We start from the raw sequence: 21332 nt of genomic DNA on the forward strand, positions 1-21332 counted from the left end.
GCTGTTATCTTTTTGAGTATTTTTTCTTTTGATCCTTTTGGGGACTCTAGTTACACCTATATTTATCCACTTCAAGTTATCATAGAGTTCAATGATTTTCTTTTGTTTTTATCTTTTTCTTTTTTTTCTGCTCTGTGATTTATTTTCTCTCTCAGGGATCAGTGTTGTTTGTTGCCAGATACCTAATATTTTGGAGTGCCATCATTTCATGTATTTTGTCTGTTCTTTTGTTTTTTTTCACACAAGAGAGTGAATCTGATTTCTGTTACTCCAGATTGACCGGAAGTGAAAATCTCTAAACTATTAATTACACAATTAATACACAAATGTATTCTTCTTGTAAAATATTAAAACATTATGATTACAGTGTCAGTTTCTGATGATTCATCTTTTCTAATCCCAGTCTTCCTCTTCCCAGAGATTACAGCTGGTTGTAGTGTGTATCACCTCGGAATGTTTTTTTTTTTGCATTTACCAGATACATAAAATATACCTATACAAACAACATATTATTTTGAAAAATGTTTTCTTTTCAGTGTATTTCTACTTAAATTTCTTCATTGTTTCATCTCTGTCCTACAGGCAGCAAAGAAAGAGCATGCAGCTATCATTCTTTGGAACACTACATCTTGGAAACAGGTGCAGAATTTAGTTTTCCACAGTTTGACTGTCACGCAGATGGCCTTCTCTCCTAACGACAGGTTCTTACTAGCTGTTTCCAGAGATCGAACCTGGTCACTGTGGAAAAGGCAGGACACGGTCTCACCTGAGTTAGGTAAAACAACTTCTGATTGGGAATTATTAGTGAAACAGTAGTGTCTGTTTTATCCGCATTGAGCAGCTGTTGCTCAATGGCAGATCTTGTGGTTGTGAAGTCTTTCAAAGTTCTGTGATAACTGAGGAAGACTCGACCTTCCCTGTAAGATTTAAATGGAAGTGGTCTTTGGGGTGACCTCCTTGTGATTATGTAGTCAGGATGGCATGTGTTCAGACATCTCAGTTAAAGAAACATAAAAATCTGTATATGGAAAATTTAGATTTTTCATATCGTTACAGAATGCCACCATAAAACCAAATGGTTGGCATATTCTAAGCTAGAATTTTATGAGACAGGAATAATGAATATACAATTAAATCATGAAACTTAAAAGGACCATTGTCTTTCTTACCCACTTGTCGCTTTGAAATTGGGAAAGGAGGGCTGGCCCAGTGGCCAAGTGCTTAAGTTCACACGCTCCGCTTTGGCAGCCCAGGGTTTCGCCAGTTAGGATCCTGGGCACAGACAGGGCACTGCTCGTTAGGCCATGTTGAGGTGGCATCCCACATGCCACAACTAGAAGGACCCACAACTGAGATATACACCTATGTACTGAGGGGATTTGGGGAGAGAAATCAGGAAAAAAAAAAAAGAAAAGGAACAAAAGCTTTGTGTTGTTGCAGCAATGGCCTATTCCTATTGCCCCAGTTTCTTTGAATGGGTAAAATCTAGAGAGTGTTTAAAGTATCTTTGTGTTGTTTAATCCTGTTTTAATTTTTCAGTTGATATAACCTGCATGCAATTTGATCTTGTGATATTTCTAGCTCCTTAGGTTGTTGCATTTTAGAGAGTACCAGGGACTATGACATACTGAGCGGTGTGTGTTAGAACAGACTGATTTCTTTTACAACTAGAGATTTCCTAACATGCAACTTACTTTTTGAAAAGTTAAAGTGATACTAATAGTATGTCAATTAATTTGTTGTATCTTTATTGATTATGGATTAATAGATACATTCCTCTTCTCTCATCATAAGCAGTTATGTTTTAAGTTTAGTCCATATAAGGGCTAGAAGTTACCTAACATTTAAATCCTACAAAGGAAAAAATTTTTTAAAGTTTTTTCTTTTAATGTTATTTAAAGGTACATTAAAGGTACTTTTTTCCCATAGCTTAATATGCAAATCTGGCTACTTCCTGAATAAGGTTAAATTGCTTCAAGCTTCTTCCATAGGCGTAAATTCAACCTTTAGTTAAGTGTCTGGAAGATGTTTGTCGTCAGTCACTGGAGAGCATTCCCTACTAGAAAAATAACTGCATACCCATAGCCTTGTCAGCTGTCTGGCCTTGGTCTGTTGCAGAAGTCAGCATACATAAGTTGATTACTGAATTACATGTTGTATGGGGCACTTTCTAACAGGTGAAAACAGCTTTCTCTGCTTTGTGAGTAGTGCATCTGTGCTTCTTTCAGACGCAGTTTTCAGTCTCTTTGCCTTCACCAACAAAGTCACTGCTGTGCACAGTCGAATCATTTGGTCTTGTGATTGGAGTCCTGATGGCAAGTATTTCTTCACTGGGAGTCGGGACAAAAAGGTAATTTTTTAAATTTAATATTTTTTTCAAATGTAAAATAATATTACAGATATGTTTGGATAGAAAACATATAATCCTGACTTTCTGATACAGCTTTTTTTTTTTTTTTTTTAAGATTTTATTATTTCCTTTTTCTCCCCAAAGCCCCCCGGTACATAGTTGTATATTCTTCGTTGTGGGTTCTTCTAGTTGTGGCATGTGGGACGCTGCCTCAGCGTGGTCTGATGAGCAGTGCCATGTCCGCGCCCAGGATTCGAACCAACGAAACACTGGGCCGCCTGCAGCGGAGCGCACGAACTTAACCACTCGGCCACGGGGCCAGCCCCCTGATACAGCTTTTAAAATCAATTTGTGTCTTCCCTTCTGTGTTTTTCATATGCATACATAAAAAAGGTTTTTCTTACTTGTTAAATTCTATACATACATTTCTCTGAAATATTAATTATGAAAAGAAGACCTTTCAGATACAACCTTCATCAGATGGCCCCAGTGGGAGAAAAGTGGTAAATGAAGTGGGTCAAGTGTAACAGACCAGGAGAGTAGGAGGGGATGGAGGAGCATAAGGGGAAAAACAGTTTCTACTTTTATTTATCATACTTTTATGAATTAAAATTTTTTTCTGAAATGAATGATTATTGCTTTTTTAATCAATAGAGGAAGCAATGTTATGTGAATGTCCCAAGCTTTGAAAAAATCAAAACAAGTTAACTAGCAGTAGATTCTTGACCGTGACACTTGCTCTGTTCTCTGGGAAATGCTCCCCTGGCTTCTGGTCTTTCCTCTGTGTTCATACTCTTTAAAATGTCCTTCCCTTTTTCTGCAGTTCCTGTGTCCAGAGGTAGGGAGGCAGTTGAGTGTTTCCTTTCTTCTTCCTGCCCTCTCAGTCGTGGTCATGCTGCAAATTACCAAAGCGGAAAGCTAGTTCCGGCATGTTGTCACTCAGTGAAACACTGAAACGTCAACCCCGAAAACCCCTTCCCTCGAACCATCACTTCTGTTCACTTGCCTGTTCATTTCTTCCTGGCATTTGTTTGCCTATGCTCTGCTAGCTGCTGAGGAAACAGGACTGCTTCTGCCCTCCACAGTCATGCCCAGTAGTGGATGGTCCACCTGCAGCTCTCAGGGATACGTCAGGCTGAAACAGACAAAGCATCATCCACTGCACATTCTCAGAAACACAATCTGCTTGCTTGGACAGAGCCTTTTTCTTGGAACCATGCTTTCGTCCTGCCTTTTGTAACTGTTACCTACTTCACTGCCCTCTCTATTTCTTTGTGACCAATCATACCCCCTTGAGGCATGAACTTCCAGGAAAGCCTCAGTCTTATGTGGGGTATCATCAAGGTTAGGTCCTCCCAACAGCTGAGCTGATTCCCTGAGCAGTGGGTGGTGTAGAGGTAGAGCCAGGGACTTGATGGTCCCCATTCACTTTGTGGTAATTTGGGGAGGTACATGAGCTCCTCAGTGAGGACATGATTGATAGAATCTCCATCAGAACTGGTTTCCTGAGTGTAAAGAGCATGCTAGGTGCCCCCTGATCTCTGGGCAGGGACAGTCCTTTTTGGGACCAACGCACTTAGGTAGTTAAGGTCTCAGAGACTTGTGTCTGCTACACCGTGACTTCTCTGTGATGCTTGAAATGTTCTGAAGTCCTGGAACACAAATGTAAATGATGCATCTTTTAAAATGCCAGAGCATTATCTGTACCATTGAGATTCTAATGTGTTGCTAGAACCCTTGCAAGGAGAAAGCTTTACAGGGTTTGATCTCTCTGTGTTAGGTGGTTGTCTGGGGTGAGTGTGACTCCAGCGATGACTCCATGGAGCACAGCATCGGCCCCTGCTCCTCTGTCCTGGACGTGGGTGGAGCTGTGACAGCTGTCAGCATCTGCCCAGTGCTTAACCTTTCCCAACGGTCAGTTTCTGTGGGGCTTTGCTTCATGTTTTCTTTAAGAAGACCACTTAATTTCTTAAGATGTAGCCCTCTTATACTTTCATTCATGGATTCTCTTAGCTTCTGAGTTACTATTTTTTTCATAATGTGTATGTTTCTCATAATTTTTAAACTGATAGAACTTGGTGATATTCAGAGTGGTGAGATAGAGATTGGGAGTGTGGCTCAAAGGTTCTTATTTCACCAAATTCAGGACTGTGGTACTTTCTCTGTAACTAGTGTCTTCAGTAGAATGAGGGCCCCTACAGGCAGCCAGGGAAACACTGGCTTGTGGGCTTTGTCAGCAGAGGACAGAGGTAAATCTGTGTGTATCCTCGATGGAGAGAGGAGACTCCTTGAGGGCACAGGAGAGCAGTGCCCTGTGTCCTGGGCTGGCACTTTTAAACAGAGTCCTTTGTAAGCCAGGGACAGTTGGGAACACTGAGGAACTACTTTAGAGTGATGATGGAGATAACAGAAATCCGTGCTAAATTAATCACTGCTTTCCCCCCTCTCTTAAAAACAGATATGTTGTTGCGGTAGGATTAGAATGTGGAAAGATTTGTTTATACACCTGGAGAAAGACTGACCAAGTTCCAGAAATCAATGACTGGACTCACTGCGTAGAAACAAGTCAAAGGTATTTTCTTCCTATTTTTGCTTCCATCACATTAGATAGAAAGCACAGAGTCTTTAGCTGCAAATTTTATGCCACGTTTGCATGGAGAGGGACACACATCTCTATAGTGCTTGCCACTAAGTACCTCTGTGTTCTGTGGTAGTCTGTTGACATTGATGTTCGTTACTATATTGAACTTAGTTTTTAAAAGTTTGCTTGACCTGATTGCTCGTTTGCATAATACTGTCTTTACAGACAACAGATTTGAGATGAAAGTGATTTTCATAATGACTACAGTAGATTCTTAATCTTTTGAAATATTATAAAATGTGTTTTGGTAGTTGCATCTCGTGTTTGAACATTTCAGCCCCTATCCTGTAATGGAGCAAACAGTTGAAGGCCCCTCAAGCCACATGGCTGCTTTCGAGCACAGTAAGCACTCCTGGGCCTTAGGCCCTGGCACGAACGTCTGCCACCGGAGCTGGCTTAGAGCACCTGCCACTACAATCTCCTCCTCACCCTGCCCACCCAGACAGTAGGGATCAGTTTGTAATCTAATTTTTAACCCATGTTATTCTTTAAAAATGGCTAAATTTTCAAAAAGTCACTAGCATCATTCTGTCAGATTTTCTTAGAATTCTTCAACCTTCATCTATCCATACTGTTCAAAATAGAATTTCAAATACAATTCCAGACATTATCATGAAGAGAATGATTGGCTTGAGGGAGAGAGACTTGTGAGCACATGTATTGTCCAAGGTATTTCATCCAGGGGAGCTTGTCTCCTTGTCAGCAAAGCATGTCAGTGCTCATTATAACGGTATTTGTTAAAACAAGATCTACCTTTGTTACTGCTGCCCTCATGACTTCTCTCCTACCTCTCTGATGCTGCGTTTAGCAGTTGAAATAGTTCATACTGTTGACTTACTAAAGAGTGAAGTACTCTGATGAAATTCCGTATTCTAGGCATTTGAAATTTTCTCTCTTCCTGGGCTCCCCTCCCTTCTCAAGCCCACAGAGCCTGCTCTGCCTCTGCCTGGTACAGACCGCTTCCGTGGCCCAAATGTGGGACACTGGCGGGAAGCCCCTTAGAAAGCATGGGCAGGAGACATGTACACAGTTTGAGTTTTTCATTTTAAGGCTTTTTTTAGTCATTATGATGACTTTGGATTTGCAGGAACTAATTCCTGACTTAACACATATTATTTGGATTGTTACTGTAATATTCCAGTTACCAAATTTCAAGTACCTTTCAAATGAACGTTTTTTCTAGTAATGAGATACAAAGGTACTATAAGCGAACACTGCCTTTAAGGCTGGCTTCCCAAACTCCATATCTTCTTAATGTGACCTGTTAATTGCTAGATTTAAAGGACATTACCAAAAAAAAGAAACATACCATCTCAAAGCTTAGATAGACAAATAAGTACTGTCCCTCAAAGTAACTCCCTTGGAAAGCAATATACTATATATATGCTTGTTTCAGTGATAGCACTACTTCAAATCATTCTTTTAATAAAATGAGAGAACTTTAATATTGATCAATAAAAATGAGATTCCAGTGATGTTGTTGTTACTTGAAATATCTTTTAAATTTATCTTTAGCAGTTGTGTTCAGAACTAACTTGCTAGTTATGCAAGAAAACCAATTACAACACCATTTATACTTTGACTCATTTGGTCACTTTTTTTTTAAGCCTGGCATTCATTTTATTTATAAAACTCATCTCCAAATGACTCTTGACTGCTTTCAATAATGGAATTCATTTTCAGAGGAAGGGGAGCTATCGTTGACAGTACTCAAGTCATAGTCTGCATAAAGTGGAAGCATTTCCTTTAGAAGGATTTCAGGAAACATCGAGGCACAGCAGCATCTTTGAAATGTGTTCACGTCCCAGAGTGGCCACTTGCAGGGACTCACGGTGATTTGGCTGCATAGGTTCTGGTGTGCTGCTCTTTCAGATGTGTTTCATTACTTCAGGGTTATATTTCATTCCTGCCCTTTGCTCCCGAGAGTGCATCTGGCGAGAGGGACTCTCAGCACCTGAAAGTATAATTTGTGTGCTCTGGTATTGTTTTCAGTGTTTACTGCCTTAAAACCTATTTAAGTTTTTTACTTTATTCATTTTTAGTTAGGAGGTCTAATTGGCAGGTTAAATTTATATAGGATATTTTCATAGAGATTGATTAATAATCTGTTTGGTAGCATTCTAGCTCTGCCATGGGGGAGAGGGAGGGCATTAATATGAGCCTTTTGCTCAGGGTCATGCAGTTAGAGGTCACATTGGAGACCCGAGTTCTTTCACTTGTCTTTCCTTACCCAGCAGTAAAAATGTGAGTAAGAGTCCATCTGTGTCACAGAGATATTTTCAAAAGAATAAAATATTCTGGAATATGTTGCAAAGTTGGAATTCTTAAAAAGAAACACAATTAGTAATGTTATCTCAAAGACTGATTTTAATAGCCATTTCATGAATTCCACTGATCATTAAAACAGAATTTGACAGAAATTCACTATTTCTTACTCTTTTTGGTGCTGTCCTTGGTCAGTAAGTAAGATAATTTAGTCTGACAGTGTTAAATAAATAAAGATTTTTTCCAGGTTAAAATAAAATTCTTAAATACTAGTAAGGGCATTTAGAAACCTGTACCTTTTGATTTTTATGTTTGACTTCTATTTAGGTTAATAAATTAATAGTTTCTGAGCATGCAGGCACGCATCACTTAACGATGGGGATAAGTTCCGAGAAATGTGTCATTAGGTGATTTCGTCATTGTACAAACATCATAGAGTGCACTGAAGTGGAACAAAATCTGCCACTCCAAAATGTGTCTCTTTAACATGAGAATTATTTTAGGCAAGTTATTTTTAAGAAACAAAAGACTTAAGGTTTTTCTTATCTCCCCCTTAACTACCTAAAAGAATTCAGATTAAAAAAACCTGTCTCAGGAAGTGAGCTGCCACCTTAGCATAACATGAACTAGGTGCTAGACAGGGAGGAACCTGGAAAAGCCTGTTTGTTGGTCTCCCCTTTGTGTTCTTCTGTTTCTCTTTGGACAAACAAATGCTTGTTTTCCAAGTGTTGCACCTACGTGTGAACTGCCTTCCTTCCCTTTGAAGTTCCAGACTCTCCCACCCCCATCGTCTTCTTTTGTCTTTAGCTGAGGATGGTATTTAAGGTGAAGGCTTTGGCCATTTTGGTGAGATACTAGTTTTTCCTGGGTTTCTCCCACAGATACATGTTGTTAAACTTTTGTTTTTCTCCTGTTAATCTGTCTCACGTCAATTTATTCTTAGACTAGCCAGAAGAACCTAGAAGAGTGAAGGAAATTTCTTCCTCCATTACAGTAATTACACACATCTAGATGGTATAGCCTACTCCATACCTAGGCTGTATGGTATGAATCTTATGGGACCAACATTGTATATGTGGTCTGTTGTTAACCAAAGCATCATTACGTGGCACATGACAATGCTGATTAAACTAACATGTAGTTGAGCACCCGGTAAAATATTTTTAGTCATAGTATACATTCATTTCATGATTTCTCTCTCTTTGTTTTAGCCAAAGTCACACACTTGCTATCAAAAAATTATGTTGGAAGAACAGTAATGGAAAAACTGAACAGAATGAAGCGGAAGACATTGAATGGTTACACTTTGCAAGTTGTGGTGAAGATCACACTGTGAAGATATACAAAGTTAACAGATGTGCACTGTAATGGACTTAATGACTGCAAGCATATAATCGTTGGTGTCTTAAAATATTTATCATCTAAAAAGACAACCTTTCTTCACTTCATAATTTAACCAAGTTTCATTTTTAAGTGTCACAGCAATAATACTTGAGTCACAGATCCTTTAAAATCTGATGAAAGCTATAGACCCTTTTCTCAAAATTGTTGTGTATGCACACACCCTCAGAACATCACCCATATTTTCAGAGATTCAGGGATTCAGACCTGCATCCATGTGCCCCAGATTAAGAACCTCTGTTCTTTCCTTATGACCAAATTTGCCTAATTTTGTGTTATTTTGGGCCTTCTCTTTTCATATGCCCCTCTTTTGGGACATTTCATTATTTATTATCCTTTTTAAAGAGAAGACATGGAAAATAAAAAGAAATAAAACCCAGATTACTCAGTTTTTATCTTCACAGTTTTTGTAAATAAACAGACCACACAAAGTGTGGTCCTGACCCCTCCATCCCAGTACACACCAACCATCCTAGGAATTTGGCAGGCGATTGTTTGAGCCACAGGCTGTCCTTTCCTTTATTCTTTAAAAGTCCATTCTTCTCTTTGGGTTGGATTTAAAGTAGAATGTCTGACATTCTACTTCAGATGTAGGGGCTGAAAAATGGGAGTTCTGAATCATCTGAAATTATGTGAAGACACATAAATGAGTCGTGAGAGTAAAGGATGTCCCCCAGGGAGAATGAGTAGGGAGAGCAGAGGGAAGAAGAAGGTGCCAGAAACAGAGTGTTGGGTGGGCCAGTTGAGGTGTGGGAGGCAGGCCATGAGGACTGGAAGCTTGGGAGTTGGGTGGAGAGAGGTTATAGAGAGGGTGTGAGAGGCACTATGAAGACTGCTGTGGGAGTGGAGGCTTGCCCTGACCCTGTTGGAACATGGAGTCATCTGGCAAATTGGCAATTAAATGAATACTGTACATCATAAATGTGCTGAAAGAAGAGGATTTTCTTGGAGTTTTTGCTATTATCTAACACAACATTTTCCTTCCAAAGGATTTAAATGGGATTTTTTCTAAATGGAAGTTTCTAGGCCAGCACTATCCGTTTTTTCTAGTCCAGTAGAAATATTATGTGAGCTACACATGTAATTCAAAATTTTCTAAGAAATTTTAGAAAACTGCATAATAGGGGCCAGCCCGGTGGCCAAGTGGTTGAGTTTGCGCGCTCTGCTTTGGCAGCCCAGCGTTTTGCTGGTTCGAATCCTGGGCACGGACATGGCACCACTCGTCAGGCCATGCTGGGGTGGCGTCCCATATGCCACAGCTGGAAGGATTCACAACTAAAAATACACAGCTATGTACCCGGGGGCTTTGGGGAGAAAAAGGAAAAATAAAATCTGAAAAAAAAAAAAAAATAACACCACATAATAAAAGTAAAAAGAAACAGGTGAAATTTATTTTAGTGATACATTTGTTTCAACCCAATATATCCAAAAAAGTACCATTTCAACATATAATCAATATAAAGAAATGATTGAGATATTTTACACTTCTTTTGGTATAAACACTTTGTATAATACGAAGTGTATTTTACACTTAGAGCCAATCTCCATTGGGACTGACCACATTCAAGTGCTCAGTAGCCACATGTGACTAGAGGCCATCCATATTTGGACCGTGCAGTTCTAGACTATTGAGATTGTATAAACTTGTCTTAGGCCCCCCAGAGTGTGCACGTGTGCATGCGTGCATGCAAATGTGTGCCTCAAGGTAGTGAGCATCTGAGCTTTCCAACCTCAGAGACCAGGAGGCTCTGAAGTACTGTTTCCTTTCTTGTCAGCTGAAGGATCTGAGTTTTTACTCTCATTGGCACACAGGGATTTGTTCTGATCCCGTGCATAAGGGATTCCAGAGCAGATTCAGCAGACTAACCTAATCCTTTAGCGCCTTTTTCAGCACTGAACTCAACCTAAGTTTCCTTGAAAGCAGGCAGACTAGCTTTGAAGAGATGGAGTTCATGGTCAGTTATCGTTTTAATTTGTCCCTTGACTTTGTATATAGACAGTTTTCCCATATTCCCCAGTAATCACCCGTGTCATTCAGTTCAGTAAGTGGTCAGAGGACTTGGCTGTACATTTGGGCAGTCTGTGTTGTAATTCGTACATATACATGGTAACTTTACACATGCATCTCTTAGTCTTCTAAAGGAGCACCCTTTGAACTATATTGTAGTAATTCATAATATCTAAAGCAAAAAGGCACTCTTGGGACTTTGCTCCAGAGGAGGTGAGGAGTTTTTCAGAATTACCGACCTGCCCTTCCCCATTCCCCCTGATATCTCATTTCTTTGCCTGATTCACAGCATCAAAGTTCAGATTGATGCCAAGTGCCAGCCTAAGCAGTTGCTGTCTCCTGACCTATATAACTTTCCTAGATGGAGGAGAGCTGATGGGGTGGTGGTTCCAGTTCACCTTAGACAACAAAGAGCCAAATCACTGTCTTCTCAATAGCCTCAGGGGAAGCAGAGTTGGTTATTGATTCCAGAGGGAGAATGTGGGAATTGGAGGGGGACTAAGCAAATTCAGGAATAAAATACAAGGACAGAATCATTCTTTTAAATTAGAAATCCTGGCTACCTTAGCAAATCCTGAGTTGTCTGTAAGAGGAATGCCAGGCCTACCCACTTCTGTACAAGTCCTATGTATTTCTCAAGGCAATCTAGGTGAGAGTTGGAACCTGGACTTGAGGAATCAGAAGTGCATTTGAATCCTGGCTCGCACTGGCTATAACTTTGGGTAAGCTTCCCCCCTCATCTCTGCAGATGGAGATAGTGTATTTGATTCAACTGTGTGTGAAAGAAAATGCAAAATGTACCCTCTGGCAAGATAGAGGTTTTCTCTGTCAAAAGGAGTCAAGGTAGACAGACCAGGACAGGCAGGGATATTTCTCAACATGGTCAGGGGACCCGGGCTCTCTTTCTTTGCTGTCTGCCATCCTCAGTGTGTGGCTTCCTCACTAGAATGGTTGCTTCGCCTTCTGCCATGATCTTTGCATTCTAGCCAGCAGAAAGTAGGAAGGCATAAGAAAAGGCTTGCCCCTAACTTGAAGAAAACGTCCTGAAAGTCCACATGGTTCTGCTTAATCTCCATGGCCAGAATTTAGTCTTGTGGCTATACTTCAGGAGAGGCTAGGAAATGAAATCTTTATTGCAGGTGGCCATGTGCTCAGCTGAGAATCGGGGTGCTTTATTCTGGAAGAAAGAGCAAATGTTAGTTTCATTTCATAAGAAGTAACCACCTTGTAGGGTTGTTTTGAGGATTAAACAAGCCAGGACATGAAAAACGCTAGCCCAGGGCCTACATATAAGACACCAATAACTGGTATCTGTTACTATTACAGTTAAATAAAGCTCAGCTCATGTCACCTCCATAGAGCCTTTATTAATCCTCTCATTTCAAGTATTCTTCCTCTGAATGGTATTTTATGTTCATTTTCTTTTATGGCATTTGTCACTTCCTATCTTTTATGTATGTCTTAAGCTGTATTGATTAAATGCTTTTCTAGTAAGAAGGTTTGTCTCAAAGTGATACAGGAAATTATCGGCTCATATAGCTGAAAAAAAATCCAGTGGTAAGACAGTTCAGATATGGTTTGATCAGGGCACTGTTTCCCTTCCTCTAATTCTCTCAGCTCTGCCCCCTCCATGTGTCCGTTTTCCCCTAAGTCTGCCCTCCCTCATGGCTATGAGGTAGATGAAAGCGAGCCCTTGAGGTTATAGATTTCCTTGCTCATTTCAAAGAGAATAAACCTTTAAACATTAAGTCCGTAGCTTTACTCTGACCCAAACATCTGGAACTAATCGCAGTGGGCAAGGGAAAACCACACATTGAGTGGCTTAGGCCTACCCATCTGATGTAGCAAGAGCCATGAGTTTAGCTATTTTGGAGCTGGAGGCAGGGTCAGTCCCATTGGGACCACGTGGCTGTGCTAGGTGGGGTGGTTTTCCAAAGCAAAATCAGACAGGCAATGAGTGCTGGGTAGGCAACCAATGAAAGCCCACTATACAAGCCTGCTAAAGCCTAAATATCTGGGCCTCAGGTTTGTTTTTTTATCCTCCACAGCATCTAGCACAATGTATTCTCAAATATTTGCTGAATTCAGGGATGTGTGAGTTTGACAAACAGTCGGCTGGCTGGCAGAGGAAGCATTGTTCCCAACCATATTGTGATTCCAAGCTGCCCCTTGAGCTTCTTTTTCCCCCCAGTTTTATTGAGAAATAATTAACATACATCACTGTATAAGTTTAAGGTGTACAGCATGATGCCTTGATTTACATATATTATGAAACAGTTACCACGATAGGCTCAGCTAACATCCATTATCTCATATGAAAATAAATAAATAAAAACAAATAATAAAAGAAATAAAAAATAAATAAAATGAAAAGAAAGAAGAAAAGGAAAAAAAAATTTTCTCCATGCAATGAGAGCTCTTAACACCTTTCCTATATATCATCCAGCAGTGTTAACTATAGTCATCATGTTGTGCATTACATCCCTAGTACTTATATTATAACTGGAAGTTTGTACCTTTTGAACACCTTCCTTCAATCTCCCCTACCCTGACCTTCTGCTGCTGGTAACCACAAGTCTGATCTCTTTTTCTAGGAGTTTGGTGCATGTGTGTGTGTGGTTTTTTTTTTAGATTCCACATATAAGTGAGATCATACAGTATTTGTCTTTCTCTGTCTGACATATTTCACTTAGTATAATGCCCTCAAGGTCTATCCATGTAGTTGCAAATGATAGGATTTCCTCATTTTTTATGGCTGAATAATATTCCATCGTTTATATATACCACAACTTCTATATCCATTCATCTGTTGATGGACACTTAGATTGTTTCCATGTCTTGGCTATTGTAAATAACTCTGTGAAGATGGGGGTGCAGATATCTTTTGAGTTATTTTCATTTCCTTTAGATATATTCCCAGAAATGGAATTGCTGGATCATATGGTAGTTCTAGTTTTAGTTTCTTGAGGATCCTCCGTAGTGTTTTTCCATAGTGGCTGTAACAATTTACAATTCCACCAACAGTACACAAGGGTTCCCTTTTCTCCACATCTTCACCAGCATTTGTTATCTCTTGTCTTTTTCATGATGGCCATTCTAACAGATGTGAGGTGATATCTCATTGTGGTTTTAATTTGCATTTCCCTAGTGACTAATGATGTTGAGCATCTTTTCATGTATCTGTTGGGCCTTTGATATATCTTCTTTGGAAAAACATCTATTCAGATCTTTTGCCCATTTTTCAATTTTTTTTTTTTTTTTAAGATTTTTATTTTTCCTTTTTCTCTCCAAGCCCCCTGGTACATAGTTGTATATTTTTAGTTGTGGGTCCTTCTAGTTGTGGCATGTGGGATGCCACCTCAGCATGGCCCCACGAGCGGTGCCATGTCCATGCCCAGGATCCAAACCGGCGAAACCCTGCACCGCCAAAGCGGAGAATGCAAACATAACCACTCGGCCACAGGGCGGGCCCTTAGGATTTTTTTTTTTCTATTGAGTTGTATGAGTTCTTTATAATTTTGGATATTAACACCTTATCAGATATATGGTTGGCAAGTATTTTTCTCATTCTGTAGGTTGTCTTTTCACTCTGTTGATGGTTTCTTTTCCTGTGCAGAAGCTCTTTAGTTTGACATAGTCCCACTTGTTTATTTTTAATTTTGTTGCTTATGCTTTAGGTGTCATATCCAAAAAATCATTACCAAGACCTATCTCAAGGATCTTTATTCCTACGTTTTCTTCTAGGAGTTTCATGGTTTCAGGTCTGCTATTTAAGAGTTAATCTTTGCAAGTGGTGTGAGATAGGGATCCAGTTTCATTCTTTTACATGTGAATATTCAATTATCCAGCACCATTTACTAAAGAGACTATCTTTTCTCCATTGAGTATTCTTCACTCCTTTGTCAAATATTGGTTGACTGTATATGCTTAGGTTTATTTCTGGGCTCTCACTTCTGGTCCTTTTAGCTTCTATTTACCAAAAAGGTCTCCTGTCACTCTAGGGGAGGGAGCTTCTTGGGGTTTCTGATCTTTCTTTCCAGTGCTCTCAAGTTGTTTCTGCCAGAGCTTCTGCTCTGCCAGGCTTTGGAGAGAAACCTGCTCCATTGCCGTCCCTCTTATTACTTCCTGTTATGCAAGCCCTCTTCTCATTTCTCAGGGACCAGAGTATTTAGGTCAGCAGGTTCTCCCTGTTAGGGTGGTATGCATTTCACTCTAGCAGGAAATCCTAAATTAATTTCATTATCGAAACCAAATTCAGCCTCCTCTGAAACACCCACCCCCCATCCCAACAACCTGGCAGGAAATTTGATCCATCATAATTGCAGCTCCCAAATACCTCTATGATCAAGAGGCCTCGGGAATTTAAGCCAGTGGGAAAACCTCTACCTTTCCTTACTATTTTTGTGTGTGTGAGGAAGACTGGCCTTGAGCTAACATCTATTGCCAATCTTCGTCTTTTTCGCTTGAGGAAGATTGTCCCTGAGCTAACAATCTGTGCCAATCTTCCTCTGTTTTGTATGTGGGATGCCACCACATCATGGCTTGATGAGCAGTGTGTAGGTCTGCACCTGGGATCCAAACCAATGAACCCTGGACCCCCAAAGCAGAGCACACAAACTTAACCACTAAGCCACCGGGCCAGCCCCCCTTCCTCACTATTTAAGTCTTGACCATTGTATCCCCAGCTTCTCACCACTTACCATCTAACCAGCAAGTCCAATAATCTGTTCAGTCCTTGTCCTAACTGGCCTTTCGGCCTTAGATGGCATCCAGGAACTTTCCTCTGGCTCTCCTCCCATGTTTCTGATTGTACTTTCTTGCCTGTCAGTAGCATGGAGGCAGACACTCCTTAAATGTCACTGTCCGTAGGGCTCTGCCCTCTTTCCCTGAACACTCCAGAGCTCTCGAGGTGACCTCTCCACAAGCACCCGCCCATGAGCTGTGTCTCCAACCCTGGACACTGTCCTTCCTGAGCCCTGGGCATAAATCTCCACTTGGATATCCTGAACCAAGCTCCACATTGTCTCTCTGAGCCTAGGTCCCCTTGTCCCTGCACCCACCCCATCTCTCAGTCTGACAGTGCAGAGCCACCCTGAGCTAGGCCTCCCTCAGTCCCCATTTGTCCCTGAATTCCATCACTTCTGTACCATGTGGGCCTCAGATCAGGCCCTCATCACTCCTTGCCAGTACTCCTGCCCAGGATCTGACAGGCAGCACTGCCTGCAGCCTCCCCACACTCAAGCACCTTCTCAGTACTGCCAGGAGTGTCAGGCATGCCTCTGAGCCAGCCACTCTCCTGTGGGAACTCCCTGGCATCTTCCCATCCCTCCTGGACCCTGGCCAGGCTCCTCTGCACTGCAGAGTCTGACACACTCCTTTTCTCATTTCCTGTCCCCACCCCTCATTCCCGTACAACCACATCCTGTGCTCCAGCCTTATTGAAGGTCCTGCTTCTAGAATTTTCTGAGACTTTTCACATGTGGGGGATGAAAATTGACCCCCCCCCCCCAATGTGTCTCTTTGGCTTGATTATTTTTAAGGACAAAAAACTCTGAAGGAAACTTTGACCTTCCCCCTAACCCTAACTTCCTAAAAGAATTTAAGATAGAAGGCCTGTCCCAGGAAGGAGCTAACACCATAGATAATTCTAGGTGTGGTAGACAGGAAGGCGTCTAGCAAAGGCCATTTTATCAAAAGATCTCATTCAGGTCCCACTGTCTATGGATGGCCCAGGAAACACTTGTTTGTCAAACATTTGCTCTTCCGTCTCCATGTGACTTGCCTTCCTCCCCTATGAAGTCCCAAACCACTACCCGCAACATCCTTCTTTGTGTTTAGCAGAAGATGGTATTTAAGGTGGTAGCTTTGGTCATTTTGGCGAGTTACTCAGTTTTCCCAGGTTTCTCCTGTGTATACGTGTTATTAAACTTTGATTTTTCTCCTGTTATTCTGTCTCATGTCAATTTAGTTCTTAGACCAGCCAGAAGGACGTAGAGAGTAGAGGAACTGTCTTCCTCCCCTACATGCACCTCCAGCCTTTGCACATGGAATGCTGCCCTCCCTCCCCTACCTTCTCTTCTAGGACCCTCTGGAGTCCCAGGTTAGGGAGGCTTTCTCTCCACAGCCTCCACTTTTTCAGGAAGCTCCCTTCTCCAGCACTCTGCAGCGTGGAGGGGTGATCTGACCGTGGACCCATCTCCTTCACTGTCCCAGGGGCCTCTCAGGCACAGGGGCCGCCTTACTGACTCCTGTCTCCCCAGCACCTGCCATGTTCCTAACAAGGAGCAGCTCCCCGATGAACACTGAACGAATGCACCTGTCAAAGCCAGTTTTCATCTTCAGTGATTCAAGCAGTTACAAGTTGTAGCTGATTTTCCTGCCCCAATTCTCACCACCCCATCCATCCTGGTCATGGCCATTAGACAGTTCTGCTTAAATCACCTCTTGGTGCCACCTTCATGCTCAAAAATCTTCAGAATGAAATTTCTGTCCCTTAGCCAGATGAAGAATACGTGAGCGAATGCCTTAGGTGTAGTGGAGATTCTCACAAATGGAGCAGATTGCCAGGGGACACATCATCCTGAGAACCAGGCTAGGTGAACTGGACCAGGAACAAACCCTCACCAAGGGGGAGGAACTTTAAGTACAAAATCGGGGCCATCTCTCCTGTCTGACCAATCTGACCCCTAGGTATGTATTTTTCATGGTTCCCGGTGAGAGAGAGCTGTAAGGAGGCCCTGAAGAGCTGTTTCCCTACAAAGCTGTAAACTTTGGGTGCGGAGGCTGACTGCCTGGAACCCCAGCATGGACCAGCTCAGGCTCCTCCAAGGCCCCAGGGCCAGCAGCTGGACCAGGTGAGACCAGGCAGGGCAGGCCTATAGCACAGGACCCAGGAGCTCACTGAACGACGAACATATGTAAGACATTCATTGATGGGGGTCCGAGGCTCCGCTTCAGGCATGGTGAGAACGAGCAATCCGATTTCTGACAGTCTCCTTCTGGCAGGAGAGGCCTGGGGAATCTTGGTGAAATGCACCTCAGAGTGTCAATTAGACGCTGAGGCTCCCGGTGTCCCCCCACACCCCACCATTTTCCCTCCCCTCTTCACAGGCTCATTGCTATGGCCCAGGTCAAAGGCTTCCTCCTTTGGGGTGCCCTCCCTGGATGCCCTGGTTGGAAGTAGCCCCTTTCTCTCCTCTCTCCTGTAATTCTACGCCTGCATCCTGAACCAGCGATAGGACACTCAGTCCCCATTGCCTTGTGTCATTTCCTACGCGGCTGTAGGCATAATGTCCTCACATCTTCCTGAGCATGCAGTGCTCAGAGCCAGGGGCTTAAAGATGCTTCTTGACTAAATTGCAGTTCAGTGATTTTTAATGACCTTTAAGAGTTCTGCACTGGTCATCAAAGGATACAATCAACAGAGTGAAATGGCAACCTACAGAATGGGAGAAAGTACTGCAAATCAATACTTGATGAGGGGTTAATATCCAGAATATATAAAGAACTGCTACAACTCAACAATAAAAAAACTAACAACCCAATTTAAAAAAATGCTCAAAGGACTTGAATAGACATTTCTCCAAAGAAGGCATACAAATAGTCAATAAACACATGAAAAGATACTCAACATCACTAATCATTAGGGAAATGCAAATCAAAACCACAATGAGATGCCACCTCACACACAGTAGGATGGCTACTATTTAAAAAAAAAAAACAGAAAATAAGTGTTGGTGAGAATGTGGGGAAATTGGAACCCTTGTGCACTGTTGGTGGGAATGTAAAATGGTGCAGCTGCTATGGAAAACTGTATGGCAGTTCCTCAAAAATGAAAAAGAGAATTACCACATGATCCAGCAATCCCATTTCTGGTTATATATCCAAAAGAATTGAAAGCAGGGTGTCAAAGAGATATTTGTACTCATGTTCATAGTAGCATTATTCACAGTAGCCAAGAGGTGGAAGTAATCCAAGTGTCCAATGACGGCTGAATGGATCAACAAAATGTCCAGCCTTAAAAAGGAAGGAAATTTTGAACACACACTACAACAGGAACATTATGCTAAGTGAAATAAGCCAGTCACAAAAAGACAAATACTGTATGAAAGGCTGGCCCCGTGGCAAGTGGTTAAGTTCATGCTCCGCTTCGGAGGCCCACAGTTTCGCTGGTTCAGATCCCAGGTGTGGACATGGCACCACTCATCAGGCCATGCTGAGGCAGCATCCCACATAGCACAACCAGAGGCACTCACAACTAGAATACACAACTATGTACTCGGGGGCTTTGGGAAAAAGAGGAAGAAGAAGGAAAAAAAATACTGTATGAGGTACTTAAAGTAGCCAAATTCATAGAGGCAGAACATAGAATGGTGGTTGACAGAGGCCAGGGGAGGGGACAAAGGAGAGTTGTTATTTAATGGGTACAGAGTTTCACTTTTGCAAGGTGAAAAGAATTCTCAAGATTGGTTGCACAACAATGTGAATGTACTTAACACCACTGAAACATGCACTTAAAAATGGCTAAGATGGTAAATTTTACGTTATGTATATTTTACCACAATTAAAAATTTTTGAAAAGAGTTCTGACTTGGCCCATTCAGATTGTTCCCTAGGCAAGCTTGTCCTGAAGTAGCACCCTGAGGACTTGGATTGGTTACTTGGCCATGGAACACATGGAGGAGAAGTACTCCTTACATTCTCAGAGAAATGACCTTACTCCTCAGAGGGCAGTCCATGGACCCCCGACAGCCTCATGCAGGCTAGTTAGAAACACAGAACCTCAGGCCCCACCCCAATCTTAAAGAATCAGAATCTGCATTTTAATTGGCTTCCAGGCGATTCATACAAGTTAATGCCTGAAAAGCCTGGCCTAGAGGAGATCCTCACCGGGAAGGAGGGCAATGAAAGGAGGGGCGAGGGCCACACACATTGTACTGTTGCTGGGAGCACCAATCCCCACCACTCTCCCAACTTAGAGATGGGGAAACTGAGGCCCTGAGAACCACAGAGGCTTGCAGCAGAAAAGTCGCGAAACACACTTGACTGGGTAGGCTCTGGAGACTGACTTCCCAGGTGCTAGCTTGTCTATCTTCTCTCTCTCTCTGCCTTAGCTTCCCCACCTGTAAGAGCCACCTCATAGATCTGCTTATGTAACTGTTGAATAATTAGTACAGGTAAGAGTGTACACGTGTCCAGTGCAGTGCCTGCTCTTGTTATTGTTGCTGGAAGTCATCTTTACAGGAGGGAGTGCAGTGGAGAGGGTCCAAGATGGCATCAGTGCCCAAGATTCCGGGTGGAGTATGGCCAGAAGGTATGCGCAGCGGGGTGGGGTGGGCAGTGATGCTAATGAGAAAACACGGGCATTTATTCATCACTACATTCATTCCTACCAGAACAAGTATGTGGCTCAGCGAGTAAGGTCCTGGGTATTGGCAATGCGAGACGAGCTGAGGCGGTCTGCGGGTAGAGGCCACCGAGGCATGGCGTTGCCGGGCCACCGGCTCTAGCGCTGCAGCCCAGGAACCCCCTCCTCCAGCCAGGGACGCAAGGAGCACCCCCCTCCCCGGGTCTTTCTCAGCCCTGGTGTTGGGGGGCTAGGCCAAGAGGGGCAGGGCTGTGCGCGGCCTTCCACGCCTCTCACGCTGGGCCACCGAGGGGCAGAACCCTCGGGGCGCTTTTCATACAGGCAGAGGGTGGGCCCGGGACTCTGCTGCCCGCATCATCACGCATCCCAAGGCATCTGCGGCGCACGCCCTGGGAGACCGCGGGTCTGGCGCAGCGCAGGCAGTGAGCTTGTGGCATGGGCGCCCTTCCCACCTTGTCCCACCGCGGTATGCATCGAGAGCCAGTGGGCCACTCCTGGGCCCCCACCTTGGGTCCCCTCACCTGAGGCCCCAGCACGTTGCTCTCCTTCTCAGCAGGTTCCGCAGTAGGGCCCCCCAACTTGGTTTCACACGGAGCACCTTTCCTGGGATCCCAGTACCTCGTCCCCTCTCACTCCACCCGCGGAAGCAGGCCCGGCACTTTCCGCACGTGGGTTCGGCCTGCCCTCCATTCGTGAGGCAGTGGTGCCTCGGGACAGCGCCGCTCTGCCTCTGGCACCCGGGATGCAGGCCCGAGGGCAGATCGGAGGAGGTGCGGCTGTCCAGGTCGCACCCAAGCGACCCGTTTCGACGGTGCGCAGCCGCCGAGACCTTATTAACCAACCTCGGGGATCCCCAATCTTTCTTCTCGTTCACCCAATGGTCAGCCGCATTCGGATACGCGGAGCACACGCCCTACTGGGGAGCAGCACCCCAGGAAGTCTCCTTACAAACGCCCGCCCGGCACACGAGGGTCCCGCCACGAAGAGAGGGGGTCCCAGGCGCTGTGCGCGGTTCGGGCCCGGAAGAGTCCCGAGGAGAATCGCCAGGTTCCAGGATGCCGAGCAGCAAAACGCAGTTCGTTGCTTCTTCCACCAGCCTCTCCGAGGGACCACAGATAAATGAGAACTTGTGTTCCAAGTGTCTGGGGGCACCTCCGTGGGCTCCGTTGGGAAGCTGTTCAAAGAGACAACCAAAACGGGCACTCTCCCCCTGCCCCGCCCCGCCCCGCCCCAGACGGGCAAAGGTCAGGAAAGAAGTGAAACTCTGTGAGTCAGCGCGCCCTAGGCAAGCCGGGCGGTC

At 43.4% G+C, this 21332-nt stretch overlaps 1 protein-coding gene and 1 long non-coding RNA gene across 9 annotated transcripts in view; one reads left to right on the forward strand and one right to left on the reverse strand.

The window, feature by feature from the left end:
• ELP2 (elongator acetyltransferase complex subunit 2) overlaps positions 1-9579 on the forward strand; it is a 44991-nt gene extending 35412 nt beyond the window's left edge. For all 8 annotated transcript variants that reach the window (XM_008529387.2, XM_070629940.1, XM_070629939.1 and 5 more), the window contains 5 exons: positions 583-775; positions 2229-2350; positions 4131-4264; positions 4809-4922; positions 8468-9579. In XM_008529387.2, the coding sequence (XP_008527609.2) occupies positions 583-775; positions 2229-2350; positions 4131-4264; positions 4809-4922; positions 8468-8624 (720 nt within the window). In that variant the 3' untranslated portion in view covers positions 8625-9579. The remainder of the gene's footprint in view (positions 1-582; positions 776-2228; positions 2351-4130; positions 4265-4808; positions 4923-8467) is intronic.
• A 447-nt stretch (positions 9580-10026) lies between these two features.
• Positions 10027-21290, reverse strand: LOC139084855 (uncharacterized). The gene is made up of 2 exons (XR_011542683.1): positions 20554-21290; positions 10027-11842 (listed from the first exon to the last, which is right to left on the reverse strand). It is a non-coding gene; the product is annotated as an uncharacterized lncRNA (long non-coding RNA).
• Between the last annotated feature and the right edge of the window lie 42 nt (positions 21291-21332).

Source organism: Equus przewalskii, chromosome 7 (assembly GCF_037783145.1).
Source record: "Equus przewalskii isolate Varuska chromosome 7, EquPr2, whole genome shotgun sequence".
Lineage (NCBI taxonomy): Eukaryota > Metazoa > Chordata > Mammalia > Perissodactyla > Equidae > Equus > Equus przewalskii.